Source organism: Arvicola amphibius, chromosome 8 (genome assembly GCF_903992535.2).
Source record: "Arvicola amphibius chromosome 8, mArvAmp1.2, whole genome shotgun sequence".
Classification (NCBI taxonomy): Eukaryota; Metazoa; Chordata; class Mammalia; order Rodentia; family Cricetidae; genus Arvicola; species Arvicola amphibius.
The window spans coordinates 9,180,369-9,196,690 of record NC_052054.1 but is presented as its reverse complement, the minus strand read 5'-3'; the positions used below and the strand labels follow the sequence as shown (position 1 = coordinate 9,196,690).

At 46.0% G+C, this 16,322-nt stretch overlaps 1 protein-coding gene across 1 annotated transcript; it reads right to left on the bottom strand.

The window, feature by feature from the left end:
• Positions 1 to 644: 644 nt before the first annotated feature.
• On the bottom strand, positions 645 to 9,458 carry LOC119821044 (T cell activation RhoGTPase activating protein). The gene is made up of 10 exons (XM_038339860.1): positions 9,338 to 9,458; positions 8,544 to 8,626; positions 8,366 to 8,419; positions 7,855 to 7,921; positions 6,480 to 6,646; positions 5,814 to 5,975; positions 5,224 to 5,333; positions 3,770 to 3,965; positions 3,087 to 3,201; positions 645 to 2,445 (listed from the first exon to the last, which is right to left on the bottom strand). The coding sequence occupies exons 2-10, from the start codon at positions 8,565 to 8,567 to the stop codon at positions 1,214 to 1,216; spliced, it is 2,127 nt and encodes a 708-aa protein (XP_038195788.1). The 5' UTR covers positions 8,568 to 8,626; positions 9,338 to 9,458; the 3' UTR covers positions 645 to 1,213.
• Positions 9,459 to 16,322: the final 6,864 nt, after the last annotated feature.

The window sequence follows — 16,322 nt, the reverse complement described above, 5'->3', positions numbered from 1 at the left end:
GGGATGGAGGTGTGGCTCAGTGCTAGAGCACAGATTTGCCTATCATTTCCCTTATCATGGGATAGGACTGTATATTATGGATGCTTCCTTTTTCCGCTAAGACAAGGCACAAACCCTTCATCAGTTTTTATTTGGCTTACAGTATTTTACTGATATTTTTGGTTTTTAGGTTTTAGCTTGTTATGTTGTGCTGTGTCTTTAGATTTTAAATCATGTTGTAAAGGCCCACTCTGTTCTGAGGTTATCTCATTTGCTACAAATGGGAAGCATTACATTCCAGATTATTCTGTGCCTTATAGTTTTTCTTGTCTCCTGAGTAACTGTTTGCTGAAAAACAGTGTCTCAAATCCCCAGAGAACAGAGACACAGCTCCCCCAAGGTGTGCGAGAACCTGGGACAATGAGAACATGTTGAACAGATGCTGGTTGGATGCACCAGAGTGTGGATAAGGTTCTTGGTGGTTCGAGGGAAAGGAGACAACAGCAGCAAAGAATGAAGAGGAGGAAGGCGGTTTATTGCAGTGACACTGCCCTGAAGTTTTATGCATGACCCCCAGTGCGTACAACACCACGTTCCTCCACACTGCTGCATGAGACACTACTGAGCAGAAGCTCAGAGTGCTCTGCCCGCGTTAATACCGACATAATGCGTTTCCACCACTCCACCCGCATTCCATTAGGTCACTGAAAAACCTTCCCCAGCTGCTGACAGCTCCCACACAGAGCTCAGTCTCTTCAGGCTGCGTCCTTCTACTGTGCTGGATAGTTGTCAAGAGCCTGTCTAGAAAACAAGCCTACCAGAGGTTCAGACATTTCCACCCCCATGCAGCTCTTGGAAAATGTGAACATTGGCAAGACATCTGAGGTAACTAAGAAAAGTAAAGACTTTTCTAATCAATAGAAACACGCACCTGAGGGCAAAAAACAGCAGTATATAGAAAGTGCGCAGATACATGCATACAGGATGTGTAGACACCCTTTTTATCTAATATCGTGTCTATAGTACATTTTATACATTTACTATGTATTGCACAAACCCAGATACACACACAATCTGGTGTGTCGCTGTGTGAGCCATCCTCACAGAGGATAGCTCTACACGACATTCTGAATGAGCTTATTCGTGACTCTTTGGGAAGTAGAACTGACCAGCAGTTCTGTATACAGTCATATATTCACACACACCACCAGTTAGCCATGCAAGGTCTCCTTTCCTAAATGTAGGATTCTTTAGCACATTGGAGTTGGTCGAACTCAAAGACCATATGGCTGTGTCGTCGCCTGAGACAGTCCAACGTAGCCTTCTGCATGGATTCAGACATGGTCCTCAATCGGTGCAGCTCAGATCTCCCCCGAGTTTCCACAGAGACACAGACAGTCTGACTCTGTTTCCAGTGCTCAGTCATGGGAGAGGATCTGTGTCCATCAGGTGTCCCTTCACTGTGGTCACCTCCAAGGCGAGAAGGCAGAGGAGGCGGAGCTGCGCTCCCTTTGAGCGTCCTCTCTCTCGCTCTCATACTGCCCACCGTCTGGCCGCTGCAGGCTGTGAGTCCGGACATCTGGTAATGAATGGCTTCTTCGTATGATGGTGGGCTTCCTGGCTTCTTCACATCCACTAGCTGGAACACGTTATCCACTGAGAGCGCCCAGGTTCTAGACAAGCTGAAGCCCAGAGCTGTTTGGCTTTGGATTTCTGACTCGTTTTCCTGGATGATTCTGCCAGCAAGCTGGCTTTCTTTCCTCAAACCCTTCTTGATTTGGTCTCTAGAAAAGTCTTTGGGTTTCTCAGAGCCAGTGCTGGAGGTCCGGGGCAGCACTTTCTTCTGAGAGGTAAAGGAAAAGGACATGGAGTGCTTTCTCATTTCTCTCTGGGGTTTGGCCTTGTCTGTCTTTGTGGTGAAACTCTGGTGTCTGGTGAAGAAGCTTCTTTTGGGACAGGAAGGAGAAGGTGCGGGTGAGTTGTCCAAAGATTTACATGGGGAGACTCTGGAGAAAACTTTGGGTCCCAGTCCCTGTGCTGATGTTAAACCTTGGGTCAAGTTCTTTATCTTTAAATCCACTGGTCTCTTGGGCTTGCCTTCAACTCCTGGGAAGACTTCCTCTGTAAATGGATCTTCAGCCTCATCACCCTCAAAACAAGAGGCTTCCTGGGGCATGGTGAAGTTATCCTCACTCTTGGGGGGCTTTTGTTCTGTCATTTGGCTCATGAATGACTCTTGTGAGGGTGACATGTTGGGTTCAGAGAATCGCCTGTCTTGCTGACCAATGGAGCTTTTCAACCTGGCTACCATGCTAACAATGAGCTCTGAGCTTGACTCCTGTGGGCCCCGGTTATCCAGGTCAGTGGGCCCCTCCAGCTGCCTGCTGGGAGAGGGGATGGCACTCATGGGCTCCACATCTGGGTCATTGCTGTCATAAGCTGAGTCATTCTGCAGAGTCGACACATCTGGGAAAAGTTAAGGCAGAGGTGAACATTCTGTCCAGGGTCTTTTAGCAACAGTATTCTAAATAAACAGGCTACCGTAAAGATTATCACCACGGCGATCTGACGGAGTACACTGGGGCTTGATCTGACAATACACTGATTCCATTAAAACTTTGTTCCTATCTAAAGTGATCTTTAAATGATGATGAAATAGTGAAATGAAATGGAGGGAGGAAGAAGGGAAAGAGTTATCAGGAAAGGAAGATGGCAATGACAATATTCTTTAAGGCTTATTGATCTGAATTCATAAGCTTGATCCTTTGGGTAGCTCTTGTATTGGACCAATTTCCATTTTAGTGGACTCACATTCCATTGTAGAGCTGGAACGTCCTTACTCAACCTCATAACTAGAGTTTATTAGGTAAAATCAAGAGTTATTCGTGCCTTAGAATAGGAAGGAGAAAATTCCAGATTGATGAGAAAGAGTTCGGCGTGAGGAGGTAAATTTAAAAGCAAGGCCCCACGGTTAATGACTTTCTTACAGACTTCTGATTTGTGAAGGCAAATCCTGCTTCTAATACCAGGAATGCTTTTCATCCCTGCATTGAGGACCGTCATGGGCTTCTCCCCAGAAGCACAATCAGTGACAGAATGTTCCGTACCTGAACTGTCTGTGTGCTCCAGGGAGTCATCAGAAGTGATGCGGGAATGTGTCGGAATGTTCTCCCCAAATATTTCAAAGCAGTTGTCAATGAGGAATTCCACCAATGTCTTAACCTGTGTGGAAACATAAGCAGTTTATCAGCTTAAATACATTCATAAAAGAGAAGGTAGAAAAGAATGAGGGTGTATTGGGGTTGACTACTAGGGAAGTGGCAGAAATAGAAGTAGGTACATGTATGTGCCCGAAAAGCACATTGGGTTGGTGGCAATAACACCCCTTTATTATTCTGTTTTTTTTTTCAGGTTTACATTTTTTTAAATTTTTTAAAATTACTTTGAAGTAACTGAAGTTTTCATTTAAGGAAGTAGTTGTTCAGATTTCTAGTTGAACAGGTGGAATGTGATACCCAGGAGAAAAAGAACAAAGTGTTTTTTCTAGCCAGGGAGTTAGTTCTGTAAAGTTAGTGCTCTGGCCCGTCTCCCAGGACAACAGAGGATACACGTATTTCTCTCTTCAGGAAATGCTATAAGAGAGAGGATCCATGAAAAACACCCACAGTTGAGATGTCCACTGTGGGCCCCAAGTCACTTTGAGAAACTCCAGTCTGAAGCATTTGGGTGCTCAGCTTTTGTAGAGGGCAGACTCACGGCCGGGACTTCCTCCTACAGAGACAGGACGTACCTTGTTGTTCAGGTCCTTCTGGGCCTGGAAGGACAGGGTTTGGTCATTCTTCAGAGCGAGCATGTTGGGCCCGATGCAGATGGCTAGGTTGCTGGAGTCCATCTTGTTGACCTCAGCGTTCTTGCTGATCAGGTGCAGCACGTAGACCAAGTGTCTGAGCAGGAGAAGGTTGGGCCGGGGGAGGCGATCTGCAACCCTGGAAAAGGTTGAGGGATGAAGGCTTTCACATGGCTTTAGCCTGACCTCTCAGGAGGTTCTACCCAAACTGGACTTCCTTTAAAACGAGGAAGGTGCATTTCCAAAAGGGACATTGTGAAATGCTCATTCATTCTCTTGCAGCAGCAGCAGCTGACATTGATGGGGCCAGTAAACCGCAAGGTTGTAGTAACTGAGACTCCGCTACTAGTACCTTTCTCTATTATCCATAGAGATAATGGAGATGCTGCTCGGAAAGCAATGCCCGTATAACCGCCACAATCCGCTTTGCATTTGAAACAGTTTTGTCAAATTACTGTGTCAGAATTCTTCCTGTTTTGAGCCCCATGAAACTGATTTTCTCATACTTCTTTGGACTGTAATTTTTAGAGCAAGACCACCCATTTTTATATCGTTCTGAGAAATCTTTAGATAGAATCAACCAGTCTATAAAAGCGTGTTTAAAACTAGTCAGGCAGTACTGAAATACAAACATTGTTCTAGTTATAAAAAAATAGATTGTTTCATTACATTTCGGTATTTCAAAAAATGAAGTAAGTCCAACACATTTCTTAGTGTTAGTTTCTTGAAAGAATTTTATACCCAAGTGAAACTTGGTTATGAAAATCTTAGAATTCTGGGGTAAGGATGGACAGAAACTATCCTCCTCTTGGTAAATATTCATGGCAAATATTTGGGTGTAGGGGACAACTCTTGCATAGTGGTGGGCTTTCTCAGGAGGTGGGGAAGGTTCTGACATTGACAGAAGGCATTTGGGACTCCAGTTACACAGAGATCACACTTTCATTTTTAAATGTGATTTCTGCCAACTATTGGAATTCTTTCTTTTCTTTTCTTTTCTTTTTCCTTTTTTTTGTTAACCATAAGAAACAAAACAAGTCCCTTCCAAGTTGCTCTGCTGGGCCATAAGGGTATCTGAGAGAACTGTGGCTGCCTAGCCTGTGGTAAAGCCTTCACAGGTCTGAGGTTTTTTTCTGTGCCTTTAAATCTACTCCTGCGTTTAGGTTCCCTCCTATCTTGGGATCTGTGATTACTGAAGTTTCCTTTCTTCTTTTTAAGAAGGTCTTTCTCTTGTTTGGGTAGAATTACATCCTGTAAATGCCCAGGGCTCCTTCTGGCGTCTGTGATGGGAGCAGGTGAGCACCCAGATTCCCTGGACCTCACGGTCTCTGTGAGACAAGAATCCCAAAGCGCTTGCACAGGTTGTGAAGGAGGAAGGATGGAGACAGAGGACTTACTGCTTTAGGGCCTCGATTCTGTCCTCCTCGCTTGGTTTCTCCAGGGCGCCCATCCACTCCTCAAAGAGGTCACAGGATAGCAGCTTCAGGGGGATTCCTCGGAGGAAGTCCTGGAGGAAGAAAGGGGTGTGTTTTCCTGTCTGTGCCGGTGCAGTGAGTCTTTTGTCTCCTTGTGTCCCACTTCCGCCAGGAGCCCCTGTTCACCAGTCACACCCCTGTATTTGCTTCCTTTAGGGGCCCCAGGAACCTCCCAGTAACCAGCATAATGAGGTGCACTGTCCATAGGTAGGTGAACCCTGGGGAGACCGGATTTATCAATGGACGTGGCCATGGAGCAATCAAATAATGTTTTGATACAACTACATGCCACCCTTTCTGTTGAAACCTGGGACCACTGGGTGCTTATGTGAATAATTAATCTGGGACCACTGAAATAGGGGTGCTTATGTGAATAATTAAGTTTAACTGAGGAAAGACTCAACTCTCAGACCAGCTGACTTTGCCTGCAGGGTGCTGGTTTCCTGATGGGTTTGTCGGCGCCTCTCCCCTCCCCCCCCAAACGGCATCTGACACAAATGCAGCCGGCTCACCTTGAAGACCACAGCCAGAAGGTGCACGGGCAGCTGCTTCAGATTCACCACGCCCCCGCAGTTAAGCTCCTCCTTCAGCTCCTTGCGGGCTTTCTCGCTGGCAGCTTTCCTGAATATTCCTTCCGTTGAAGGGCCTTTAAGGCAGAGGATGGCGAGGATGTCCTGTGGGAGCAGACAGCAGAAAACGGTCACTTGGAGACACACGCATTGGCGCTGTTAAAGCACGGACACCGATCCGTAGGCTCTTGTTACAGGAGAGCTTTCACAAGCTACCGAGGCCAGTGCTGCCAAGGATGACCCTTTGCTCATTTTTCTCCGAGGCGGTAAATTGTGAAACCACTAATTTTGCACATTTGAAAAGTACTGTGGGCCCCCTTTCCCCTCTCAGATGTTCTCATAGAAACACTAGCTTTCCCACAAACACCCTCTCTCCCTCTCGGCAGAGCTTTTAGAAGTTACAAACTTTCCGCTGCCGTCTCCACCTCACAAGTCACTCTGTGGGGTAACACTGCACACCCGTGGGTAACAGCAGGCAGACGGCTCCCCTGCAGCACTGGGAAGCAGGGGGAGGCCTCAAAAGACGAGTTCCACCATGTCCAGAGTTCCCAAAGCCTTTTTAGGTCCCACAGAAAAGGGAAGCAGGTTTATGAGTCAACACACACCTACCTGGATGGGTCTGGGGAGTGTGTCATTTTCCCCACAGATGACTGACAAGGGTTGGTCAAACAGTGGCACTTTCAGCTCTGGTTCCAATGATCCAGAGAAGTCGGATGAAGGAGAGAGCTTTCTCATGAGAGAGGGCCAGGATAACACTTTCTTTCTCTTCTTAACTTCTGTAGCCAAGGCAGCGAGGAGATAAAGAAAAGAAACAGTGTTAATAATAAGCCAAGACATAGGTGGTGTTGGCCTCCTTATTCTATCTACAGTATGCCACACTGAAAAAAAAATCAAAAGAAGAAGGCCAAGGGCATAACCCCAAACAACCGCCCTGTTTCCAGGGCAACCAGTCCCTAAACATCAGCAGCCAGAGTTCCTCACAGCCCCACCTTTCCTGTTTCTAGTTCACAGCTATCAGCTACAGAAAACCAGCAAAATTTAACCGTGTACATCAAAGCCTCCCACTTTAATGTATTGTTCCTAATAACTACAGAGAATATTTTGATTAATGGGTATTATTTTAGCTTATTCCTTCGAATGTGAACTTTACAAAAAGAGTAAGTGTCTTGCTCAAGATCCTTTCGAAGGTTCTGAGCAGGGCTGCTTGGTCACCCCATCTTTTCACTTAGCCACCACTAGAGGGGGCTACATCACCCAGGCCCAGGCAATCTTGCAGTCCCCCAGACTGCATGTTTCAGAAGTTAATGTATGGTTCTCCAGACAGTTGGCCACCCAGACTTGATGCTTTGCTAAGCTTCTGATCCTTCTGATAGCCATAAAACTTATGTGCAGTGGGTATCAGAACTCAAAGTCCCCATTTTATCTTTCTTCCCTTTTCCCCACTTCTAATTTTAAAGCTGTATTTCTTAAACAACTGGCATTTATTTTCACATATTTTGTACTGGCAAGTGGAAGACAGACAAGGACATTGAGGACCATCCTGATACTTTGGGAGGGGTGATCAGATCCGATGCACATCGTATAAAATACACTATAAAAGAGAATAACAGTGGGTGCCTGATCTTTTGGGGTTTGAGATCAACAATTGCCTCAGGGACTCTTAGATGCGGTCCCCACTAAAGAGGGAAGCAAGTGGCAGGAAGAGCAGCATGTGTGTTTCTCCAATATGTGCATGCTTCCATCCTCAATGTTTACAAGGCCCGCGGCTTGCCAGCCTGCCTGGAAATCCCCAGTGGAGCTGGACACCAGCTGCAGACCAGCTCCCTCCTACAGCATCTGCTGCTGTAGTCAAGGGTTAATGTTCTGCGGTCTCTCGGAACTCTTAGAAAACAAATTCCTAGTAAAGTAAAAGCCCTGTGGTTTTGCAAACCGAGAGAGCGCTAGCTAGGCCCACAGAAGAGAGCGGTATGTTTTCAAAACTCACCAATTAGCTGGCAAATGCTGTCTTCACTCTCACATGATGTCAGAAGCGGATGAGCCTTGATATCGCCCTGGAAATGTATTCAGGTTAAAATAGCGACCTGGGACACACAGCCCCTCTCCACGGACACACGGCCCCTCTCCACGGACACACGGCCCCTCTCCACGGACACACGGCCCCTCTCCACGGACACACGGCCCCTCTCCACGGACACACGGCCCCTCTCCACGGACACACGGCCCCTCTCCACGGACACAAGGCCCCTCTCCACGGACACAAGGCCCCTTTCCACCGACACACAGGCGACTTTTTAGTCATCTTAAATATTAAGTCAGTTGCATTGATTCTGCCTTCATCCTTCTCAGGCCAACGTTATTGTAGAAGACAAAACACAATAACAAAAACACAATAGATGTGTTTAATTTATAATCTGATGTTCACTTTACAGTGACAGACAACCCAAACACTCAACAAACACAGTGCAAATAAAACGTTAAAGACATTCCTTTCTTACCTCTGACTGGCATTCAATTAAGGTCTCCATGTCATTGGCGTTAAGTGGTTTGGACTGAAAGAGAGGAAAGCAGCGTGAGAGAAGGCCTCCTGTATCAGAGCCTACGGATTGGCGTCCATGCTTTAACAGCTCTCCTGTGTGGACAAGCAGGACAAACAAGCGTGGGGGACTCACGCACCTCGAGACTGCTTGTCAGCTTCATTGGAGTTGGGGCTGACAGTCCAAGGGGGAATTTCACCAGCCGTGAGGCTCTGATTCTGTCTACAATACATCATAAAGGAAAAGAGTTACAAAATACAATGACCAGTCAAATTTCAGAGTCAGATTGTGGAACACAAGAACAAAAACCCAAAACAAAAGGTCTTGAGCTTAAAGCTACTGCCTAGAGAAGATTTCATTTGAAGCCAGCCTCCCACTAAGAGACAGGGTGAGAATCCCATCCAACTTTTCATTTGCATTTTTTATTCAAATGAAATAAAATTTCCTACATTTCCATGAAATAAGATAAAAATCACTCTTTCTTATTAAATGTCACCTATATTAAGAACAGCATCTGAGAAACATATTTCTATATTCCTTAAGCCAGCTGTCTCTACCACTCTGAAATTTCGTTGTCTGTTGTTATATTCCTATCAGGAGTGTCTGAATACAACTATGACAACACTTTTTTTTGAGTGTTCCTACGTCCTATATTAAATGCTCTGCACTCCAATCTAACCCAAGTTAGAAAGAAATTTATTTCTAAGATGCTAGTTACAGTATACAGAAACTAAATCCAACATTGACAGAATTCCTGCAGCCCCAGACTGCAGCTGTCACAGGACAGCCGAGCTTTCTGCATCCAGAGCCCTGCTAAGACAGCACTTGTTCCTTGGCAGAGCTTTCCCAGTGACGTATAATAAACCTTCGGGACACAAGACCCAGGACCCTCGAGGCGGTTTGTGTTCTGGCCTGTCACTCTACAGTACTTACCCAGGGAGGGTCTGTAGCCAGGAATTCTTCTACCCGAAGAGAACTGTGGACGGCAGGAGGCACAGCATGACACCCCGACCCTTGGAATCCACCCACAGAGACAAGACACTGAAGCCCTCAGGCTCATGTGCCGAGCGTTATATGTGGCGGGGGCGGGCAGGTGGAAACTCAGACTATGACTGGGGCCGGAAGGAAGATCACGGGCTGTCACACCGACGGAGCCAGCCAGACACTGCGCAGCTCTCACTTCCTCATTCCTTTTAGGGCGGCCAGGGTTCTTTCCGCGCCCCCTCCCACCCCATTTCAAAGTAAAAATTTCTACAAACTCCTAGGGGTGGAAAACATGACATAGTGAACGTAAGAGAGAGGCTTTGATTAGTGTCGAAGGTGGTGTGTGTGTATGAGAAATTTTGTTATTCTCCGGGTAAACATTTTATTTTCAAAAGCAGTGATCTCGCCCCCCACCCTGCTTTGTCTCCCTTCCACCCACCTCCCTCTCCGTCCTCGGGACCAGATGTTAATGGTACATCTAGGTGCAGGATGTTACTCTAAAGCCAGAACAGAGACCAAGTAATGACTTTCCCTCTTTGAAAAATCATCACCCTCAAAAACTACTTCAGTTTCTTTGGAATTAGGGGAAATGCCCACTGAGAATTATATTTATTTCTCATGTAGAAAACCACAGCTCCGTGTTTACTGTGAAATACAGTCAGAGGTAGCTATCCCGGCACAGCGACGTTCATTTGGATCAGTCATTTTGAGAAGTGGAGTAAAGGGTTACGTGTCTGTCAATATCGTGGCACCTCTGGCAAGTTTAACAGAAAGAAATGGTGGAGAAGCAAATGCCGTAAATTACACTGCACGTCAAAGTGGCCCTACAAGCCGTCATCCTCTGCTTTAAGACCACATCACGCCCCGACCCGTGTGGACATCGGCCGACATCACACCTCGGGACAATGGCTTTGAATATGTGATGGATTACTCAATGTTTGGCTCTGCAGGTTCCAATTGTCCAGGTTGGTTGTCATGTTTTCAGTGCTGCAGATTGAAACCTGCCCATCAGAATATGCTCTGCCTCCGAGCTACACCCCTGGTCAGGATTGCTCTTGATGTTCTTCCGCGTCAAGGGCACTGCTGCTCTGGCGAATGCCGGCTCTCTTCACCAGACAGAGGCCTCTTGGTGATGTGAAGATGGAACCTGCTTCCCAAAGCGTTTCATCTTAATTCCACATCTGTGTTATCACCCAAAGGGACAAATCTCAACTCTCCTTGAGTGGAAAGACTTCATTGCCTTTGTGCAAACACTGTCCTCGAAGTCACCAGCTCTCCTTCTCGGCTTTACCGTGAACTCTGCGCGCGGTTCTGAGGTTAAGATGTGAGTTTGCTAAGTCATGCTTCCCACCTTTATGGGTGCCACATACTCTTCTGGGTATCTTCAAGTGCCCCACTGCACATAGTTATCAGCACACTGTGCTGGAATGTGCCCTACTGATCCGGAGCCCCAAACGTGCCGACGCTTTCTCTCAGGGTAACTCTTCAAGTGGTTCAATTGTGAGCGAAGGCAAGTTGCCTATGTCTGGCTTATTAATTTCTACGGACAAGTCAGGGGTCCTCATGAGGACCACTTACCTAGCAGGGAGTCAGATTTAGAACAGGCACAATCCTGAAACTTCAGAGCCCCCATTTGTCATTTTCACTAATAATAAATAAAATGCAAGTCACATCATCAGTGGTTTGGTGAGCCGCAGAAATAGCTACACCTGTAGATTTGTGTGGGCATGCATGTGTTGTGCATATGACATGTATGTGTGCTCAGGTGTGCTTACGGAGGCCGCAGTTAGGTTTCTTCCTCTATTTTATCTTACTTTTGGGACAGAGCCCCATGCCCATCCTCTGCCCGTCACTAGGGTTATAGGAGCATGCTGCCATTCTGGCCTTTTCATGGGTGTTGGGAATCTAAACTCAGTTATCCATATCTGTGCAGCAGGCCATTACCAACTGAGTCATCTTCCAGACTTCCACACTGACAAATCTGTCAAATGTCCATAACTTTCCGTGGACCAACAGTGTCCAACCTGTAGTAATTAAGGGAGATGCTGAGCAATTAGGACTAAAATACAGCAGTAAGCTGGGACCTCATGCTTCTAAAGCAGAAAAACGTTGATTTTATAAGACCCAGCTGTTGCTAATGGAACCCAGAGGTAAGGCATGCATCAATACTGGCACCCCTGTAATAGATACATTTGTAGAGAGCTGCCATGGGCAGATGGTCCTGCTGTGGCACTGAAGAAACATTCTGTTCTTGGTGTGGCGCTACCCAAATGCCATGCAGTGGGAGCGGAGTTGGAGACAGAGCTGTCCGTGGAAGACAAGCCTGCCCCCTGATTTGGAAAATCTCACAGTAACATTGGTGGCAGCTTTCTTAGCAGTAGAACTATTTGTACAGACAGTATGAGATGTAGAAGTATTCTTGTCTTTATTTTTTTAAGATCAACAGATTTATTCTTATTTTATGTGTATAGGTGTTTTGCCTTCATGTATGTATTGCACCATGTATGTGTGTGCCTGGTGCCTACAGAGAGGGAGCCAGCGTCCCTGCAACTAGAGTTACAGATTTTTGTAAGCCTCCGTGCAGATGCAGAGAACTGAGCCCATGTCCTTTGCAAGAGCAGCCAGGGCTCTTAACCACTGAGCCATCTCTCCAGCTCTATCTTTTCAAGGATGAAATGATCTGTTTTAGGGTGATGATTATTATTTAATACATCTTCTTTCTTCAGCCCATTTCTTTGAAGAGCAAACTCATACCCTCCTGCATGACAAACTTTTGTCTTCAGTTGATGAGAAGGAACCCAGATGGCTTCTGCAGGGTCAGGCTGAAGAAAACCACAATGAGAACCATGCTTGTAATCAGGCTTCTAATTCCAGGACTCTCATTACCTGCTTCTTGGTTCCAGCCAGCTTCAGAGACCCAGCTCTGCTCCAGAGACCCAGCTCTGCTCTGGAGACCCAGCTCTGCTCTCACGGCGGCCAGTCTGTAAGGACTGGAGGCTCTGCTGTAGGGCCCGTGCCTCACACACTGTGGTGTGTGTGTGAGAGAGTTTTGGGGAAGTCCGTTCGTTCCTTTTCCAACTTCCAGTCTCGGTGACCACTTCTGTCTTGCCTGTGGTGTGCAGGACTTTGTGAATCACTTACCGCGGAACTGTTTGCCCTGCCTTCCTGGGAAGCACCAACTTACTGCTTAGTCTTCTTGTTCTGTGCAGAGATCTTTTTCTCCCTTAGGACCACTTAGGGCAGTGGTTCTCAACTTATGGGTTGCGACCCCTTTGTGGGGGGTGGAGGGTGAGAACGACCCTTTCACAGGGGTCTCGTATAAGATATCCTGCATATTAGATAGCTACATTATGATTCACAGCAGTAGCAAAACTACAGTTACGGAGTAGCAACAAAAATAGTTTTATGGTTGGGATCACTACGCCATGTGGAGCTGTATTAAAGGGTCACAGCATGAGGAAGGTTGAGAACCACTGCCTTAGGGGCCCAGGTCCCCATCTTCCTATTCCTTCTCGTCAACAGCTCTCTGCACGAATTCCTGCTTTCTCAAAGAGTTCAGTTTCCTCTTCCAGCCTCCAGCACCACGCCCCTGCCTAGCTACCTACAAACTCACCGATAGGTTCATTGTCTCGAAAGTTCAAGCTATGGATTATTTTGAAGGGGAAGCCAGCCTCCCCTGTGAACTCTCTCCCACTTCCTCTCATGTTCTGGCAGCCTCCGGCTGCTCACTAAAACCATCTTTCAATCCTCTGCATCTGGTAAGCGATGTGCGGCTCAGTTCAGCATCCGCCTGGGGGAAAACCCACTGTGGCCCAGAACCTAGCTGAAGTTCCATCTCCTCCACAGAGGGACCCTTCCCTGCTCGTCCCCCTTGGACAGCCTATAGGAAGCAGGGAATGGTGGTCACTCTATCCCTGGACACATCCAGAATAGTGTTTTCCACTCTGCAGTCACACCGCAGGTCACTGTTTTCCTCCGAAGACATTGAAGAAATGAGCGCATTGCGAGCTCACTGTGACTTTTCCAAGATTAAAAATTATCTGGCTGGGGAGATGGCTCAGTTGGTAAAGTGCTTGTGTAAACACGAACACCCCAGAAACCATATAAAAAAGCCATGTGAGATGGCATGTGCTTATAATCCCAGCCAGGAAGGGGGAGATGGGCAATTCTTGGGGCTCACCATCAGCTGGCTTAGCTGAATCGTCTCGTTCCAAGTCAGCAATAGACCTTGTCTCAAAAGCAAGGTGGGGTGTAACCCGAGGAATGACCTCTAGGTTGACCTCTGCTCTCCACATACATGGCATATAAACACACACACACAGAGAGAAAGAGAGAAAGACAGAGAGAGAGAGACAGAGAGAGAGAGAGACACACACACACACACACAGAGAGAGAGAGAGAGAGAGAGAGAGAGAGAGAGAGAGAGAGAGAGAGAGAGAGAGAGAGAGAGAGAATCCCCTCTCTATCTTTGTAAAGCTATTTTACATGATAAAGCAAAGGCTGGTAGAGTGGCATCTGGTCAAGGTGAAGGCCAGCCTTTACCCCTTGTCCATACCATTAGCAATTGTCTGTGAACAGCCATGGTTAAGATCTGAGCCTTGACCTATAAGTGGTGAGCAAGGGGGGCTTGTCACATGTGCGGTTCAGACACCAGTGTCAGTGGCAGGAATTGTAGATATTCTGTCCCCATGGACTCTATTTGGACTCTTTAGTACCAAGTCCCGGACACGGGAAGTTCAGACACCCCACAGTTCTGGGGACATCCTTATTAGATTAGAGGGAAGAGGCCCTGGGAATCAAGATTTAGGATTAAGTTCTGAGGTTGCTAAGAAGCAACACTGTCTGATCATCCTTATGGATCCTGTAGCCAGTCTGGGTCTTGGTTCTCAGCTTTTATTTTTTTCTACAGGATTTTTTTTTCTTTCAGGGTTTGGTTTTGAGTTTTGCATTTATTTATTTGTTTGTTTGTTTATTGTTTTTATTGAACTATACGTTTTTCTCCGCTCCTGTCCTGTCCCCTCCGCTCCTGTCCCTCTCTTCCCCCTTTCCTTCTACCCTTCCATGACCCTCAGGCTCCCAATTTACTCAGGAGATCTTGTCTTATTCTACTTCCTATGTATTTTGATCCATGTATGTCTCTCTTAGGTCCTTTTTGTTGTCTAGGTTCTCTGGGATTGTAAATTGTAGGTTGGTTTTTCTTTGCTTTATGTTTAAAAGCCACTTATGAGTGAGTACATGTGATATTTGTCTTTCTGGATCTGGGTTACCTCACTCAATATGATGTTTTCTAGATCCATCTATCTGTCTGCAAATTTCAAGATGTTGTTGTTTTTATCTTCTGTGAAGTACTCTATTGTGTAAATGTACCACATTTTCCTTATCCACTCTTCAGTTGAGGGGCATTTAGGTTGTTTCCAGGTTCTGGTTATGACAAACAATGCTACTATGAATATAGTTGTGCACATGTCCTTGTGGTATGATTGAACATCCTTTGGATATATACCCAAAAGTGGTATTACTGGGTCTTGAGAAAGGTTGTTTCCTAATTTTCTGAGAAATTGCCATACTGATTTCCAAAGTGGATGTACCAGTTTACACTCCCCCCAGCAATGCAGGAGTGTTCCCTTTACCCCACAACCTCTCCAGCACAAGCTGTCATCAGTATTTTTTATATGGGCCATTCATACGGTGTAAGATGGAATCTCAGAGTTGTTTTGATTTGCATTTCTCTGATGGCTAAGGATGTTGAGCATTTCCTTAAGTGTCTTTCAGCCATTTTATATTCCTCTATTGAGAATTCTGTTTAGATCTGTACCCATTTTTTTTATTGGATTATTTGTTCTTTTAATGACCAATTTCTTGAGTTCTTTGTATGTTTTGGAGATCAGTCCTCTGTCCCATGTGGGGTTTGGTTCTCAACTTTAAGTGAGAACTTGGGATTCAGGAGACTGCCCAATTTCCTGGCCTCCCTGAGTTTCCTTATATGGTGAATTCTTATCTGCATGTCCCCTAAGAACCTTCTAGGACAGTTGATGAACAGGCAGTGTACAGCAGCCCAGTCTGGGCCAGAATAAACTAAGTTTACAATCTCTCTCTCTCTCTCTCTCTCTCTCTCTCTCTCTCTCTCTCTCTCTCTCTCTCTCTCTCTCTCTCTCTCTCTCTCCCTTTCCTGTCCCTCCCCATCCTGTCTCCTTCTTCTCTCTCTTGTCCTTGGTAGGAAAAAGGCTGCCCCAGGCAGATTTTATCTAACAAGAATTCCCTAAACTTCTCTGAGGTTTCCTGGGACCCCAGAGTCCCTTAAAGAATGCACATCATTTTCGCACCTTGCCGCACCATGCCCTACACCTACAACCGCCTGTGTTTCTGCAGTGCCGGTGTAGGTGATTTAAATTTTCACCTCAGATTTTGAGATAATTAATTTATCTTTGTGTCAGAATATAAAATGGCCTCACTATAAAATAATATTTGAGGAACTCTGTGTATTCAGAAAGTCGGCTTGAAATCCAAGAAAGGTTAGGACAAAATGATTCTTGCAAATTGCCTTTCTTGGTTATTGGGATCCCGATGAAGAATTAGAAATAAAACATCCTGCAAGGAGGCGATTAGGATCTGCATTGTTGGTGTCTCAGACTTCCACAGTGCCTCTGGCGGAGCTTCAATTCACAGCATTTATCACTTGAGGAGCCAAAGGATCCCCCCACTTTGAAAAGATTTCTGAGCCCATTTAGACCTGAAAAAAATGTGAGCAAAGATAACACAGTGGCAGAAAGGTTACCACAGCAACTCTGAGCTCCAACTCTTAGGGTGTAATTGAGTAACTTTTTGAAGAAAAACAAGACCAAAGCACTAGCAAAACTGGCAAGTGAGCTTTTTTGTTAGTAGCTAAATTCACATGTAGCCTTTGTAAAAGTCTGGATGGAAACTGTAGAAGCTG